Source organism: Typopeltis vanoorti, chromosome 2 (genome assembly GCF_054136105.1).
Source record: "Typopeltis vanoorti isolate ZY-2024b chromosome 2, IOZ_Tvanoo_1.0, whole genome shotgun sequence".
Classification (NCBI taxonomy): domain Eukaryota; kingdom Metazoa; phylum Arthropoda; class Arachnida; order Uropygi; family Thelyphonidae; genus Typopeltis; species Typopeltis vanoorti.
Genome location: NC_143550.1, coordinates 18,428,273 through 18,444,548, shown reverse-complemented (window position 1 = coordinate 18,444,548; position 16,276 = coordinate 18,428,273). Strand labels below are relative to the sequence as shown.

At 34.1% G+C, this 16,276-nt stretch overlaps 1 protein-coding gene across 1 annotated transcript in view; it reads right to left on the bottom strand.

The window, feature by feature from the left end:
* Positions 1-16,276, bottom strand: part of LOC150108855 (eukaryotic translation initiation factor 4E type 3-like) — a 125,458-nt gene that overhangs the window by 73,255 nt on the left and 35,927 nt on the right. Inside the window, exon 2 of the mRNA XM_090410373.1 lies at positions 14,842-14,914. Within this exon, the coding sequence (XP_090266499.1) occupies positions 14,842-14,914 (73 nt within the window). The remainder of the gene's footprint in view (positions 1-14,841; positions 14,915-16,276) is intronic.

Sequence of the window (16,276 nt, the reverse complement as noted above, 5' to 3'; positions counted from 1 at the left end):
TATCCCTGCAATGTCCCACAGAAGAAAAGCGACAGAAAACAATAATAGACGAAGAAATAGTCAACCACGAGATAAGAAAAACAAACTGGGAACACCTGACATCAGATTCAGCAGATATCTTATACAACAACATTAAACTCACACTGGAGGAAACATATAAGAAAGCTACAAAGAAAATCCGAATTCGTTCAAAAACAACACAAAATCCTTGGATAACACAAAACTTAATCCTAGAAATACACAGAAAGGACACTTTATGGAAAGAATTAAAGCGCTATCCAAATAACACAGCTTTAAAAACTGAATATAAGATAACAAGGAATCGCCTTACAACACAAATCAGAAATGCAAAAATTAGCTACTACAGAGACAAACTAACCTCTGCACAAAACAACATGAAACAAACCTGGCATCTGATCAATGAGATGCTAGATTTTGTTCCCAACACCACTGCCTCTGAAACCATAAAACACAGCTTCATGAAAGACACAAAACCTATCCAACAACTAGCAAATGACTTCAACCAATACTTTGCAGACTCCATCCAAGAATTACACAGAAATATTCCCCCAATCACAAAACGAGACCCTCCACTTGGGCGCCACAATCAAAACAGGCATTATGGTTCCCAACCATAAAAGAAGCAGAACTTCTCTCTGCAATAAATCAAATCAAACCAAACAAAGGCCCAGGAATAGATGGTATCAGACCTAAAGATATAAAGCAACTAGTTTAAGTCCTATCCTACTAAAACTAATAAAACAGGACATATTTAAAACAGGACAGATACCAAGTATGCTAAAGACAGCCATAATCACCCCATATACAAACATGGAAAAAGAAATTTAATCAGCAATTACAGACCCATAGCAACATTACCGATTATCAATCAAATTATGGAGCGGATCATACTGAAGAAACTCGGAGCATACACCGAGATCTTTCATATTATCCCCAAAACACAAGATGGTTTTCAGAAAAATAAGGGAACAACATCTCTCTTGGAAGACTTTACAGACGTAATTAATACCGCCTTAGACAAAAACAAAATTGCCATGGTAGTCTTTATTGATCTAACTAAAGCATTCGATACACTTGCACATCAAACCTTGTTAGAAAAGCTGAGGCATGTTGGAGTAGACGGGCCTCTTCACAGGTGGTTTACAAACTACCTTCAAAATAGAAAGCATATCACATGTATCGGGTCAAACCGAAGCAGAGATACCAGTAACCTGTGGAGTACCACACGGAGCTGTACTCTCCACAACTCTATTCAACATTTAGACGCACGATATTAATCAGCTACCACTCAAAGGTAAGATATTCCCATACGCAGATGATACAGCAATAATATCCATCCATAATAACGCAAGCATAGTCCAAACAAATATGCAACATGACATAAATCTGATCATAGACTGGCTCACGAAAAACTCCATACACCTAAACTCAGATAAGACAAAATTAATGATATTCAGAAATCCACTGACTCGACCAGTTGAAAACAAATATATAACCATCCAACATCCACTTTCCAACATACATACAAAACACACAGAACAGCAAAACCACTACAATCACTCAGGTTGAAACAATACGATACCTCGGAGTTTACTTCGATGCAGATATGAACTGGAATAGCCACATAAACGATCTACACAACAAACTCCGAACAATAAGTAGCAAACTCTACAGGTTAAAAGACATAGTTCCCATACGCCTAAAAACATATGGGATAACATACAAAGCATTATGACAAAATATACTAAGATACACTATAACAACATATGCTTTCTGTGCACCCTACAAATTAAATAGATTAATGTCGCTACAATACAAAATGATAAAACTGATCTTTTGGGAACAAAGAGAAAATCACAACCTTATAAACATTGCAATGTCAGAACAAAAAATACTGACAGCAAAACATTTGTGTCACTATGCAGCTTTGCTAAAACATTATTTCGATGCCAACTACAGGACAGTCAGAAATACTTACCATATAACAAGACCTCAGACTACTAATTATATCACATATAAATACAATAATCACTACGGAAAGGCCACGTAAAACTTCTACATCCCAAACATGATAAACAAATTACCTTTTGAATACAGAAACCTTACAAATTACAATAGCCTGAAAAGAGCTCAAAGGACATACTATGAACAAGAAACACGCACCCAAAATGCCACACAAATTTAATGAAACACAATATATTCATTCAGGCTTCCAGTTCATCGATGCATCCATGCATTCCAAGTTATTGTGCGCGCGTGAGCAAATCTCTCAATCGCAGATTTCGCAGCTTCCCAACACAGCAAAAAAAAAAAAAAAAAAAATTCATAATAACCAACTGGTGTCATCCTCAGATAAGCTTACATATAAGCTTCAAGGATGAAAGCAAAGAAATTAGTTCAGATCCAAGATGTATCATATGTAACCAAAAACATGTAATGTCCGTATCACATGAAAACCAATGTATGTAACGTATGTAAACAAATGTAAGTAATGTATCATATGTAATCAAATGTATGTAATGTATATAAAAAAACTAACAAATGTATGCAATGTAATAAAAAAAAAAAATTATTATTATTATTATTATAAACAAAGAAGCAGATTATGTAATAAAACAGTTAGTAAAGTATACAACAATAAAGAATATACTGAAGATACTGATTATTATGTGATAATATCATTAATATAATACTCTTATGTAACATGAAAAATATAATGTAATAAATTATTCTTATAATCAAAAAATTATTTAAACAAACAAAAAATTATTATACAAAAATTTTTAAATAAACTTCATTGTTAACGTTAGAAGAACATGTGTTGTAAATACATAATATAGAGGCAAAAAATACTATTAAAATTTTTAGTTGAAATCTATGTAGAAAATGCAGCACTTAAAGCTGAATTCTGTAAAATTATAAGTTTCAATGTCACTCAAGATGTCTATTGCATTGTAAATATTTTAGCAATCAATAAATTACTATTAAAAATAAATAAATAAAAAAATAATAAAAATAAAAAATTCAGGCCTTCATGGAGTCAAAAGACTCATCGTGGGAGGTCCTTACTAAGAAACACAAAGTCTATTAAGACTCATCAAGGGAAGGTCCCCCCTAAGAAACACAAAGTATCATACCACTCCTTGACCATTCTCACCACTCCATCAGGCAATGCATTCCATGGTTCAACCACCATCCATGCAAAGAAACCACTCCTCACTCTCTTGCTCACAGTTTCCTTTCGTAACTTCCAGGGATTGCCTTCTGTCATCACTCCTTCCCACTGTTCAACCAAGTGAAAGAACTCCCCAGTGTCAACCCTGTAGCCACCTCTCAACAGTTTAAAATTCTCAATCATATCACCTCTCCTTCTATCCACCAAACTCTGCAGTCCACATTCACTCAGCCGATCCTCATAACTAACATTGTACAGTCCTGAAACCATCTTTGTTATCTACCTTTGTACCCTTTCCACATTTAATTTATCCCCTTCAAATCCTGGGGAACAAATCTGAGAACAATAGTCCAAGTGTAGTCTGATTAGGGTCTTATACAATGGAATGATAACTGTTTTATCTCTGCAGGTCATTGTCCTTCACATTATTGCAGCAATCCTCTGTGTTACCTTCACCACCTTTGCAATATGTCCCCTATATTTCAGGTTTCTATCAATCATCAACCCCAAATCTATATGACGTCTTATACTCTTCATGCATCTTCTCTTCACCTGTCTCCTTATATCTCTTTCACAGCCTCTTTTTCGCATGCAATTCCTGTTTAATATTGTTTGTCATCCACTTTACTCCAAATTGTGTCCTCTTGCTCACTCGTGGTATACAACTTACCATTGCTGTTAACAAATAGTCTTTCATAATTTCCCATGCACTAATAATATCCCGGCCTTCCAATTCCTCCTTCCATGAAACTTCTCCAAGTTGACGTCTTAGACTATTCTCCCATAACTCCTCCCATACAGTATGCAGTGTCCCATCGATGTTTCCCAAACCTCAAGACCTTACATTTTGCTGCATTAAACCGATACTTCCATTCATTTGCCCATCTATCTAGCTTATTCAAATCCTCTTGCAGGGCTGCCGCATCTGCACCATTACTAATAATCCTTCCCAGCTTCGCATCATCTGCAAACAACTGAATATCCCCTTGCAATCCACTGACAATGTCATTGATATAAAGGTTAAACAATATAGGTCCCAGAACTGAGCCTTGTGGGACCCCACTTGTAACCCTCTGCTTCCTTGAAACTGCCCCACCATACACAACTCTCTGATACCTATCAGACTGCTAATCCTGAATCCAGTTGACATCCAGATCCATGTGCTGCAACATAAATATCAACTTATTATGTGGCACCCTGTCAAATGCCTTCACTAAGTCTAAGAAAATGGCAGTATATGCCTTTCCCTCATCTAACGCTCTTGTAACTTTATCATAAAAGGGTAGCATATTACTAAAACAAAAGCGTCCCTTCACAAATCCATGTTGACTCTCACAGATAACATTACCCTAACTGCCAAATGCTGTATACAGTCCTTCACTACTTTCTCCAAGATCTTACTAACTACTGATGACACACACACACTGGCCTATAATTAGAATCTTCCAGTCTGCTACCACTCTTATGCAATGGCACTATCTTACCTTCCTTCCATTCCATGGGCACCTTTCCCGCAGCCAAACTTTCATTGAAAAGCCAGCTCAAAGGCACTGTCAGTTCCTAGCACATTCTCTCAAAATTCATGGTGAAATACCATCCAGTCCCACAGCTTTACTGACATTCAGAGTACTCAGTACTTGAAACATACTCTCCTCCTGTACCTCTAAACCTCGAACCTGCCCTATCCCTCTAGCATTAAAACCGACACCTCCAGAATGAAACACTCCAATAAAGTGTTCATTGAACAATTCTACTATGTCCTCTGCATCAGTCACTATATTCCCATTTTTTCCCCACAATATCATTCTTCCACAGTCATTTCTCCTCCTACTGGCCACATTGCTAAAAAATTCCCTAGGATTTTCTTTGGATCTTAGAGCTAATCTCCTCTCATATTCCAGTTTTGTCTTCCTTACCATACTAGTCACTCTTCTAGTTTGTGTCTTATACTCTTCATGCATCTTCTCTTCACCTGTCTCTTCATATCTCTTCCACAGCCTCTTTTTCGCATGCAATTCCTGTTTAATATTGTTTGTCATCCACTTTACTCCAAATTGTGTCCTCTTGTTCACTCATGGTATACAACTTACCATTGTTGCTGACAAATATTCTTTCATAATTTCCCACACACTAATGATATCCCAGCCTTCCAATTCCTCCTTCCATGAGACTTCCCGAAGTTGACGTCTTAGACTATTATAATAATAATTATTATAATTATATATTATTATATAATAATTATAATCTTAGACCAGTGTTTCTCCAAGTGTGGTACGCGGACCCCCGGGGTTCACGAAAGGTCTTCAGGGGGTCCGTGGCAATTTTCGGCTATGTATCATTAACGCATGGAATAATATTTAAGTTTTTCCTAACTGAATAAGGTACAGAGACATCTGCAGGCTGCGTAATATGTTTCTCAACAAACATTGCAATTAGAGACAACTGGGATAAAAACGGAACTAATGAATCGCATGACCCCTCCCACATAAAATGCTGTATAGTAGACAATCAAAACCATATGGTGTACTGGCAACATATCGTTTTGTTTGAGTGAACGTGTTAAAACTAAGAAATATATAGTGAATGTGTTTCAGATGTTATTGAATTCGGATGAATGGAATTAGCATTTTAACTGAACTGTCGGCTTGTCTTCGTCAATTAGTAGCACGATCTTTTGTTAATACCGCACCAATCATGTGAACGTCTTCATAGCTACTTTATCTCTACTGGCCTGCCATTGCTGGTCTGTTTCGAGTTCTGCTTTCACTAGCCATTTGTTGAAGGACTGTTCGTTAAATACGGTAATTTTTTTTAGCTTTCAAATTCTTAAGTATGAATCACTGGTTAAATACTGGATTTTTAAAATGTGCAAAAGAGAGGAATATAGTAGATACAAGTAGCTGTCAGCAACAAGAAAATGTTGATATTGTATCTGGATCAAGTGAAATTGATAAGTGTGTGTCGTCTGACATCTCTAAAGAACCAACTAGGAAGATGAGAAAACTTCGTAAGTACAATATAAATTACTTGAAATGTGGATTTTTATTGACGGGAAATCAAGAGGAACCTATTCCGTTATGTGTAATTTGCAGTGAAACTTTAAAAAATGAAGGCATGAAATCATGTAATTTAAATCGCCATTTTGAATCAAAACATAATGAACGCAAGGACAAACCTGTCTAACGTTTTCAAAATAAACTAAAAAATTTAAAAGAATCTCAAAAAGTGATGTCGATCGTGTCATGTGGTGAAAACACGAAGGCTTTAGAAGCTTCATATCGTGTGTCGCTATTAGTAGCAAAATAGTTGTGCAGCGGAAACAATTGGTGAAACTTTGGTCAAGCCTGCAGCAAAAATAATAGCGGAAATTATTATCGGAGATAATGCAAAAAGATCTTTTGATCGGATTTGCCTTTCAAATAGTACCGTTCATCGAAGAATCACTGAAATGGCTGAAAATATAAAACAAACATTGTTATCCAATATACGTAAGAGTCGTTATTATGCGTTGCAGGTAGACTATTCCACTGACATTACAAATTTTGCAAATCTTCTAGTGTTCGTTAAGTATGAAAAAAATCAAAAAATTCATGATGACCTTTTATATTGCCAACCCTTGCCAGAACATACAACAGGAGAAGAAATATTCAACAGTATAAATACCTTTATGCACCAAAACAAGCTTGATTGGAAAAGTTATGTTGGACTAAGCACGGACGGAGCAAAAGCCGTGGTCGGATCTAAAAGAAGGACTTGTTTCAAGGATTCTTCTTTTCCATACCGATGTTCGTTGACTTTCTCGTAGAAAAGTCCTTACTCGTTTATTTGAACTTCGGAATGAACTACAAGTGTTTCTTGATGAAAAGTTTGAATTAAAAAAGCATTTACATAATTGGAAATGGCTCATTCAAGTAGCATACCTGGCAGATATATTTACTGAATTAAATAGTCTTAATTTATCTTTACAAGGCAAGGAAATTTCTATATTTCATGTCCAAGATAAAGTGAACACTACGTTGGCAAAAATAAAGTTATGTCAAAAGCGGGTTGGTAATGGAGAATTTGACCCGTTTCCATTGCTTCACGAATTGTTCGCAAGTTCAAATAAACAAATTGATGATGATGTGAAAATTACTATCATGCAGCATTTAAAAAGCTTACAAATGAATCTAGAAAAGTATTTCCCTGAATTGGATATTAATATTGACTGGATAAGATACCCTTTCAATAAAAACAAATTTATGCTAAAGGGTCTATCGTCAATAGAAGAACAACTTTTAGAAGTAGCTTCTGATGGTTTTCTAAAAAATAAATACAGCAAGAATATTATCATCATTTTGGCTACAAATACAGAATGAATTTCCTGAATTAACAGATAAAGCTCTAAAATTCATTTTTCTATTTCCAAGTTCATATCTGTGCAAAGTTGGATTTTCAGCCCTTGTAGATATTAAGACGAAGAAGAGGAATCGCATTATAGATGTCGAACCACATCTGAGATTGAAATTAACAACTATATAGAGCCAAATTTTGCTAAAATTTTAATCTCACCATAAGCAATTTCACTCCTCTCATTAATGATAAATTATTTCAAGTAAGTAAAACTTTATAGTATCTTTATAAAGTTTGTTCTATTAAAAATAAATCATATTTATTGTTTACATGAACATATAAATTCAAATAAAATAGATATTTAATTTTTTAACATTTTAAATTAATTTTAATTAATTTAATCCTTTTAATTAATTAATTTTATTCAATTAATTAATTTTATTCAATTAATTAATTTTTATTAATTAATTTTATTCAATTAATTAATTTTTATTAATTAATTTTATTCAATTAATTAATTTTATTCAATTAATTAATTTTATTCAATTAATTAATTTTATTCAATTAATTAATTTTATTCAATTACTTAATTTTTAATTAATTAATTAATTTTTAATTGGTTATTTTTATTTTTTTATTAATTAGGTGTTACTTCGTAATAATGAAAATTTAAGAAGGGGTCCGCGGATATCTGAAGTTTGAGAAACACCGTCTTAGACTATTATAATTGATTTCTTAACTAAATTCCCACATTTCTAGTTCACTTATCTTTCTCTAGAAAACTAGTTCTGCCATTCTTGGGCAATCCCTAACATATCACTCTTTCCCACTACATCATTACACTCACAAAATATCACACTTACTTTAATGTGTGCATTCATATTTTTATGCAACCACTCAGACATTAATTTTCCTGACTACTCAACTCAGGATTCATTGTTGAATTCAATAAAGAATTTCTATGCAGGCCAGTTAGGAGAGAAGCATGTCAAACCACACCAAAGTGGCAGAGAAAAAATAATAATCAGGACTAGCAATACATACATACAGACAAAACCAAGTATTGTGGCAGCATACAAAAATGGCATACATTAATTTTGTCAGAGTATTCAAAGAGTCAGAAATGTTAAAACCAACAACAGAAACAAGGTATTGAATCATACATCAGGTTTGGTCATCTTTCATCAAAAACCTGATGTACATAGATCTTATGTAGCTAGCCATTGCACAGGCTCACCAGTGATACTTTTTTTCCTCAATAATTTTAATGTCACTGTTTCCATTAATTTGCTTTTTAATTATTTTTTTTTTAGTTTGTTTCTAACATCTTAAATAGTGTGTGGTTTTCAAATAATACAGTTTATTTTGTTAGAAACTGCCTTGTGGTTGCTTCTCAAGCCAGTGTAGAGCATTTGTTTTCAGTTCTAAAAGTCATTAAAATCAGATTTGAGAGCATCAATGAAAGAGGACTTGCTTAAGGCAATCTTATTCTTAAGAAATGCTACACATAATTAAAAATTTGCAAATTCAGTCTTCTATTCAAGAATATTTAAATGTTTTAATATGGCAAATATAAAAGTTTTCTATAATGCAATAAGCTTAATTCATAGCTTATTGCAAAAGATCGATTTCTGTTCTTTTTGTTCATTGAACTAAAAGGTCAAATTAATAGTCTTTTTAACCTAAAATGTAAACTTCATTCCAACAATGTTTTAATTTTTCAGTTGGGTATGATAGTTGCTCAAAAGTTCAAAACTAAATTAGGATTTTGATAAATTAAATGAGCTGGAGATAGAACTGGAAAATTCTTCCAGCTCCACAGCCCTGCTATAATGTATGTAAAGTTAGTGGAGTAAATTTAAGATGCCAACTTCAACCATGGTATCACTTCTGGGTCTGGATCCAATGATGAGATCTCAGTTGAAACCGGTCTGGGTAGTGACCCTTCTCATAATGCATGCATTATACAGGTCCATAAGGATATGTGCTTTACATTATGGAATACAAAAGCAAATGATGTGAAATCATTAGCCTCTATATATGAGTTGCGAAGTTATTTCACTTGGATAAAGGATTAAACCAAGGATATAATTTCTTGGTATATTTAATTTATACTAGAACCAAGTGAAAAAACTTTCAAAATTAGTAGAAGTTTAAACATGGAGAATGACAAATTCATTTTTCAGTCTCAATGTGGAATTTATACTGAATTTCAATATTTGACCATTTCTACAAGCACCAGACACCCTGCAGGGATGGTATTTGCATTCATAGTGCTAGGAGAAAAAAAAAAAACATTCCGAGTTTGATTCATCGAGTAGAATTTTTTTATTTTTCCTTCTAAGTCTTTCTTTGAGAAAACTGAAAGTATACCCTATTTGATCACAAAAGAAATGAAGAAATTATGAAAGAATTAAACCAAGAACCAGTAATAGAAAAAATTAAAAAATATAAAACATAAATGGATGGAACACGTTTAAAAGAATGAAAACAGAAAGATTACCAAAACAAGCCTTAAAATACAAGCCATTAGGAAAAAGAAAACCAGGACGTCCTCTTAAACGATGACTTCTAAGGCCGGAACTGGCCATGCTAGGCCTAAATCCTTGATATGCATGATGATGAAGTGGTTCTTTGACTGGTTCCGAAGTGAGTTGATCTCTGGAATGGGTAAGTGGACGAAAAAGCCCAGAGTCAGGAAAACTGACAGACAGAACCCATCGCCCTCATTTGTGTTATTAAGTACACAGTTCATACCTGCTTTTGAGCCAGAAGAGATCAATAAGTGGGAATTGTAGATTTGGCATCTGATACAGAAAGTTGGATTTCACAAAATATAAAAGATTTCTTGAATGCAAGAGACAAATAGGCTACCGGCTATCAAGAAAACTATGGGATTTGAATTCAGTGAGAGTTAATTTATCAACCAGAGGAACAGCCTTGGGGTGCTCCAGTATTAGCAGAAAAATCAGAAGAAAGGAAGCTCTCTACTTTGAGATGTAGTAAATGTCCGGTTAGGAAATTGGACATCAAGTTGCAAATGATATACCACATGACAATTTGGTAAACAGACAATTCTATAGACTAGATCAAATGTCCAAGAATCTGAAGTGATCATACAGATTTCAATTTTTCCAAAGCTTAGATTCATATATGGGAAATGTTGGCAAGAAAACTGGAGCTAGTGGCAGAATCCATATTGATGGTATTAAATGGTCAATTTATGTGACAAATTAACTGTTGACAGCTTTTTTCCATTATTTCAAAGAATGGATGAAAGTGCATTGGAACAATAACTGAAAAGCTGGCTTTCATCTTTTCTCTGGGATAGGTTGGACATAGGCTTATTTTGATGCTGAAGAATGGATGCCAGGTTTAGGATAAATGTTAGGATACAATCAAGACATGAAGACATGTTGGCATTCAAAGCTATTCAAGATTTTTCTGATACAGGACAAGAGATACAGTGTGCAGTTCTCAGTAATACTGGATACTTTGCTTCGATCATCAATGCAAGAGTGAGATAAAAATAATGCCAAAAGCTCAGACTAGTTTTTAGGTGATGCCAGAATGACATCTAAATGTGAGAGGTAGAAACATGAATGGGCAGAAGTTATGCTTGATGACCTTGGCAGGACCAGAAGGGTTTATTGCAATCTGAGCAAGTAATAAATTTGTTGGACTTGTCCTTTCAAAGTCAGATTTAGATGGGCTGATTTTTTTTTTTTTTTTTTTTTTTTTTTTTTTCAGCTACTGCAATGTAATATGCCAACTCCTCAAAACTGTTTTGGATACTTGATGGATAACAAAAGTTTGCATAGCGATTGGGGATTTTAGATGGAATGGTGGATGAAAGCCTTCGTTCTAGTAAGAATTATTTCAGTTATTTGGTCAGAGGAGTTATCTGGATACATCTCAATGGAAAGGAGGAGGAGTAATTATGCAGGTCATCCCATTTAACATTACGTTAATTCCAAATGCCAAGAAGCTAAATTTGATGACAAGTCATGAATGAACGAGTGAAGAATGTTCTGCAAAAAAGGAGACTTGGGCAGTTATATTCTGAATTAACAAGAGAATTCATCTACAATATTTATCAAGATGAAATGGTTAACATGTTCATGTAGGCACCATACAGATTGTACTGTTGCATGCTCATCAACAAGAGGTTGACATATAACAAATGGTTACATACTTTTGTAAAGGAAACCATAGCAATGTCATGAGTGGCAGAATCCATATATTTTTTGCTTTCAAAATAATTGATAACCAAGACAATTTCTATAATTGGCAAGTTTAAATTTTTAAGATAATTATATTTCAACCTGTATTAATCAGATAACATTTGCATATGACAAACATTCCAAGGAAAAGGATAGTCATGAATGCATCTGTTGCAGATAAATATCTAATTTACAATTTTATTATGAATAGTGCAATAAATTATTGTTATTAAAAGAGACCTCCAGGGAGTCAGACTCATCGAGGGAGGCCACATACTACACACACCAGTGATCATACTTATTCTTGAATTCATTCACACTGCTTGCACTAACAACATCCAATGGCAATCCATTCCAATCATACACTACCCTCTGAGAGAAAAATCTAGACCTCACACCCTTCTTGGTGGCCTTCATTCTCAGCTTCCAAGGATGCCCTCTCATAAATTGAGGAATTCCATCAATTGAAATCCTGTATGACCCTTTCAGAAGTTTGTAAGTCTCAATCATATCACCCCTCTTTCTCCTGTTTGCTAGTGTCTGCAGTCTACAAATTCTCAATCTATCTTCATAATCAGCATTCCACAATCCTGATATTATTTTTAACACTCTCCTTTGTACTCTCTCCAATATATCAGAATCACAATCGGAAACCAGACCTGCGCACAATAGTCCACGGGAGGTCTTATCAAGGCCTTGTAAAGAGGCAAAATAACATCCTTATCTTTACATATGAATGTTCATTTCAGCATTGCAATTATATTATGATATAGGATGACACGCAATTTATTCCCTAAAACAGGTTATGCATATGTACATTTATAAAGGAGAAGTTAAAAAAAGAAGTGAAGGGGGGATCTACAAATAAAACCCTCCACACCACCACTGCAAAATGCACATGCAAGACAAAGTGTCAGAGGAAATTCAATAAAATACCCTAAAAACTCTAGAGAAAATATGAATTTTTGGTGACCTTATCTGTTCTTTAACTTCAAGAAAGACTTAAGTTTTTGAAGTTCATTTCCAAAAAAAAAAATTATAATAATGGGTGGCTAATCCTAAGAGATAAGCAAGACTTACCTTATTTTTGGATAGTCAACTATAAAAAGAGTGAAAGGTAAAAAAAGTAAAAAGTAAAAAAAAAGGTGAAATAAAGAGCTGAAATATTATGCAAAATGTACACTTTGCATGAAGCTTCAAAACTTCAATTTTCTTCTGTAAATGATATCATTCAGGCCTCTATGGAATTATAAGACTCATCAGGAGAGACCCATCCTAGAAAACAGTGTATCATACCACTTCTTGAACTTACTGGCCGTTTGTGCTCTCACTACTATCAAGCAATATATTCCATGGTTCAATCATCCTCCTTGCAAAGAAACCACTTTTCACCCTCTTGCTCACAACTTCCTTTCATAACCTTCCAGGGTGTCCTCATTCCTTCCCTTTGTCCAAATGGAACAAGTGTCAGCTCTGTAAGTACCTCTCAACAATTTAAAAGTCTCAAATCATATCACATTTCCTACATACCAAATTGCAGTCCACATTCCCTCAGCCAATCTTCATAATTAACATTGTACAGTACTGATACCATCGTTGTCATCTGCCTATGCGCTCTTTCCACATTTTCAAATTAAAAATTCAAATCCACATTCAAATTAAAAACAGGAGTTAGAACCACTTTAAAAATATAAAAACAGGAGCAGTGATATCACTGTGTGCCCATTCATATGCCTACACAGCACCCTCTTAATAATAATAACACTGCTAAGGTCTGTTATACTAATGTCTAACTCAAAATTCTTCCCATTTTTTTGCATTTTTCTGTATGTATGTGTATATATATATACTCCCCAATCTCAACTCCCACATATCTGTCAGGATGTATACATGCCGCAAGCAGTGCATACAGCAAAATCTCATAATATTGCTATGCATATTTTAAAGAGTATTTTATGAAAAAATAAAAATGTGGTTTCCCGTATAATGCTTGGTTTTTTTTTTTTTTTTTGATGACTGGAGTAAAATAAAGTATCCATTATGTAAAACAGTAATACATTCAGTATTAGTACATAAAATAACTAAGTTCAAAGAATTGATTGATAATTCAAATACACTCAAAGCAATATTTAATTTAAAAAAAAAAACTTTTAGAAATACAGCTCAGAGCAGTATCATATAACATGAAAGAGCAATTCTATATTCCTAGACTAGGAATATAGAATCTTTTATTATTACTTTTATTACTCTAGGATCTAGAGTAATAAAAAAAAGGGGTGGGATGAACTGACTGCAATGATTACCATGGTATTATATACGAAAACACAAAAAGGTATAATCCTAAAAACAGAAATCTCTGGATATTCATGCATATTTCACCTAGCACAAAACCACTAATGTAATGCATGGCATTTTTAAAAATATGTTATAAAAACTTAAGATATTTTCTATGATATGAAAACTGGTCATAAATGTTAAATCAAATTCTATCAAAAAAGCTTGAAACTGGTATGCTGTATATATTATCAGAGCATCTAAAAATGTGCTAGCTTAATACAGAAAGGGAATGTTATATGTCCAAATGAGTTCTTGTCAAATGCACCATGTGTGTGTGCAACACAGCTTGGCATGAAGTGTACTGAAGGTCAAGAAAGTGGCTTTTTCTTTTTTTTTTTTTGATGGGTAGGCAGACAACTTGTGATACCATTCAACAATGAATATCTTATCTAGGACAGTTTGATCGGAAGAACTAGAGAACTGAATTCATTCTATGTTGTGAATGTCGTCAGCACATGTGTTAATTGAATGTCATCTGGCCAGTCTATTGTTTTTCAAAAAAGTTTCCAAGAGAAAGCACTGCTACCTCAACAGGAGATCAGCTAACTCACCTTGAGGTGAAAAATACTAAGAAGTCGTTTGTATTCTAGACTGGATTTCAACCGGAGTTTTAAAAAAACAGATGTGATATTTGTCCTTTGTTAAACATGCTACTGAGACAGCTGGTAAAGTAAAGAGGAAATAGAAAAATTTAGAATTCATGATAAACAAAAGGAAGAACAGCAATTAGGAAAAAAATTGTCTTAATCTTACCTGAACTGTATCAACTGTGTATATCTTACGAAGACTAGCTTCATACTGGGCTGCTGTAACTAGCCTTTCAGACCTATATGAATAATAAGTAAATATATAAACATTTGCATGAAAATTCATATTATGTGGGTATCTCCATGAAGTCTAAAGACTCATGAGAAACCCACACAAACCATTAATTACCAGCCCCCCCCCCTGCTCAATCAATTTCACTCATTCATTCTCCAAGCAAAAATTCCTCATGTTCTTGCTAACACACTTAATACAACAAGGCGATTCTTTGTTATCCCTTTAAAAAAAAAATTCTCCTGCAAAAGTCTTCTAAAACCCTGTTTAAAATTATCCTTATTCTCATAAGGATAATTCCATAGTCCTGTTATTATTTTGGTCACCTGCCTCTGATTTTCTTTACCACTTTCTCAACCCAAGAAATCTATGCAATCAAATCTACAAACAGTCAGATGTGAGTATATCAAAGCCTTATAATAGGTTAATAACTTTCCTATCTCTACTTGTCAGTGCATTCTTCAGCTTATATCATTATGTAAAAATTAATAGCACAGACAAAGGACAGACCTGTAGCATACCTATATGCCACTCTGGTCATCACCCACCAATTTAAGTTCTGTCCAGTATCCTATCAAATGCTTAGCAAAGTCCAGCCATATATGGTGTAGTTTCCACTCTCCAGATCCAAATGGATCTGGAGAGTGGAAACAGATTACAGAAAATCACATTAATCAAGTAGCCTACTATAACCTTTAAGTAATTAGTACATCTGCTTTTCAAACCAAACGGGTTGTAGGTTCAAAGCCTGCTGTGGAAATGGATGTTTGTGATTTTTAAGTGGAAGATGATTACCCAGTGTGATACCACTACCCTGCTTATTGGAATGTCTGAAGTAGCTTGAAAAAGTTTAGTATTGGTCTCTACAGCAAGGCATAATAAAAAAAATAAAACATGAAATTAACAGAAAGTTAGGTTTGTAACTCCTACTCACTATAGGTTTACAACCTTTTGTGAGTAGGAGTTACAAAAACCAATCTTAAATGATACCATTGTAGTGCAAAGAACACAAGACTGACAATGGGTGGTTAACAGGTCAATTTATTGATAAGGATGTGGCCAAGGTTATGGTCAGAGTTGTCAAGAGGAGCACTAACATCTACAGTACATATGGAAAGATAGCTGGTTTATGGGTAGAGTGTTGGCAAAGTTATTACAGCTAGTAGGTGACCAATGTGGTTACATTACTGACCTAACATATAGAGGGAGTAAATAATTTAGCTTTTTTTTCAGCTTGATCTGTGAAAACAGAATAAGGAAATTAAATTGAATACAGGTAGTAGCTGACTTACGACCTATGCGCTTTACAACTGCTACTGCATCTCGCACCATGTCTCAGTATGAACTACTGTAACAGATTTTTCCGCTA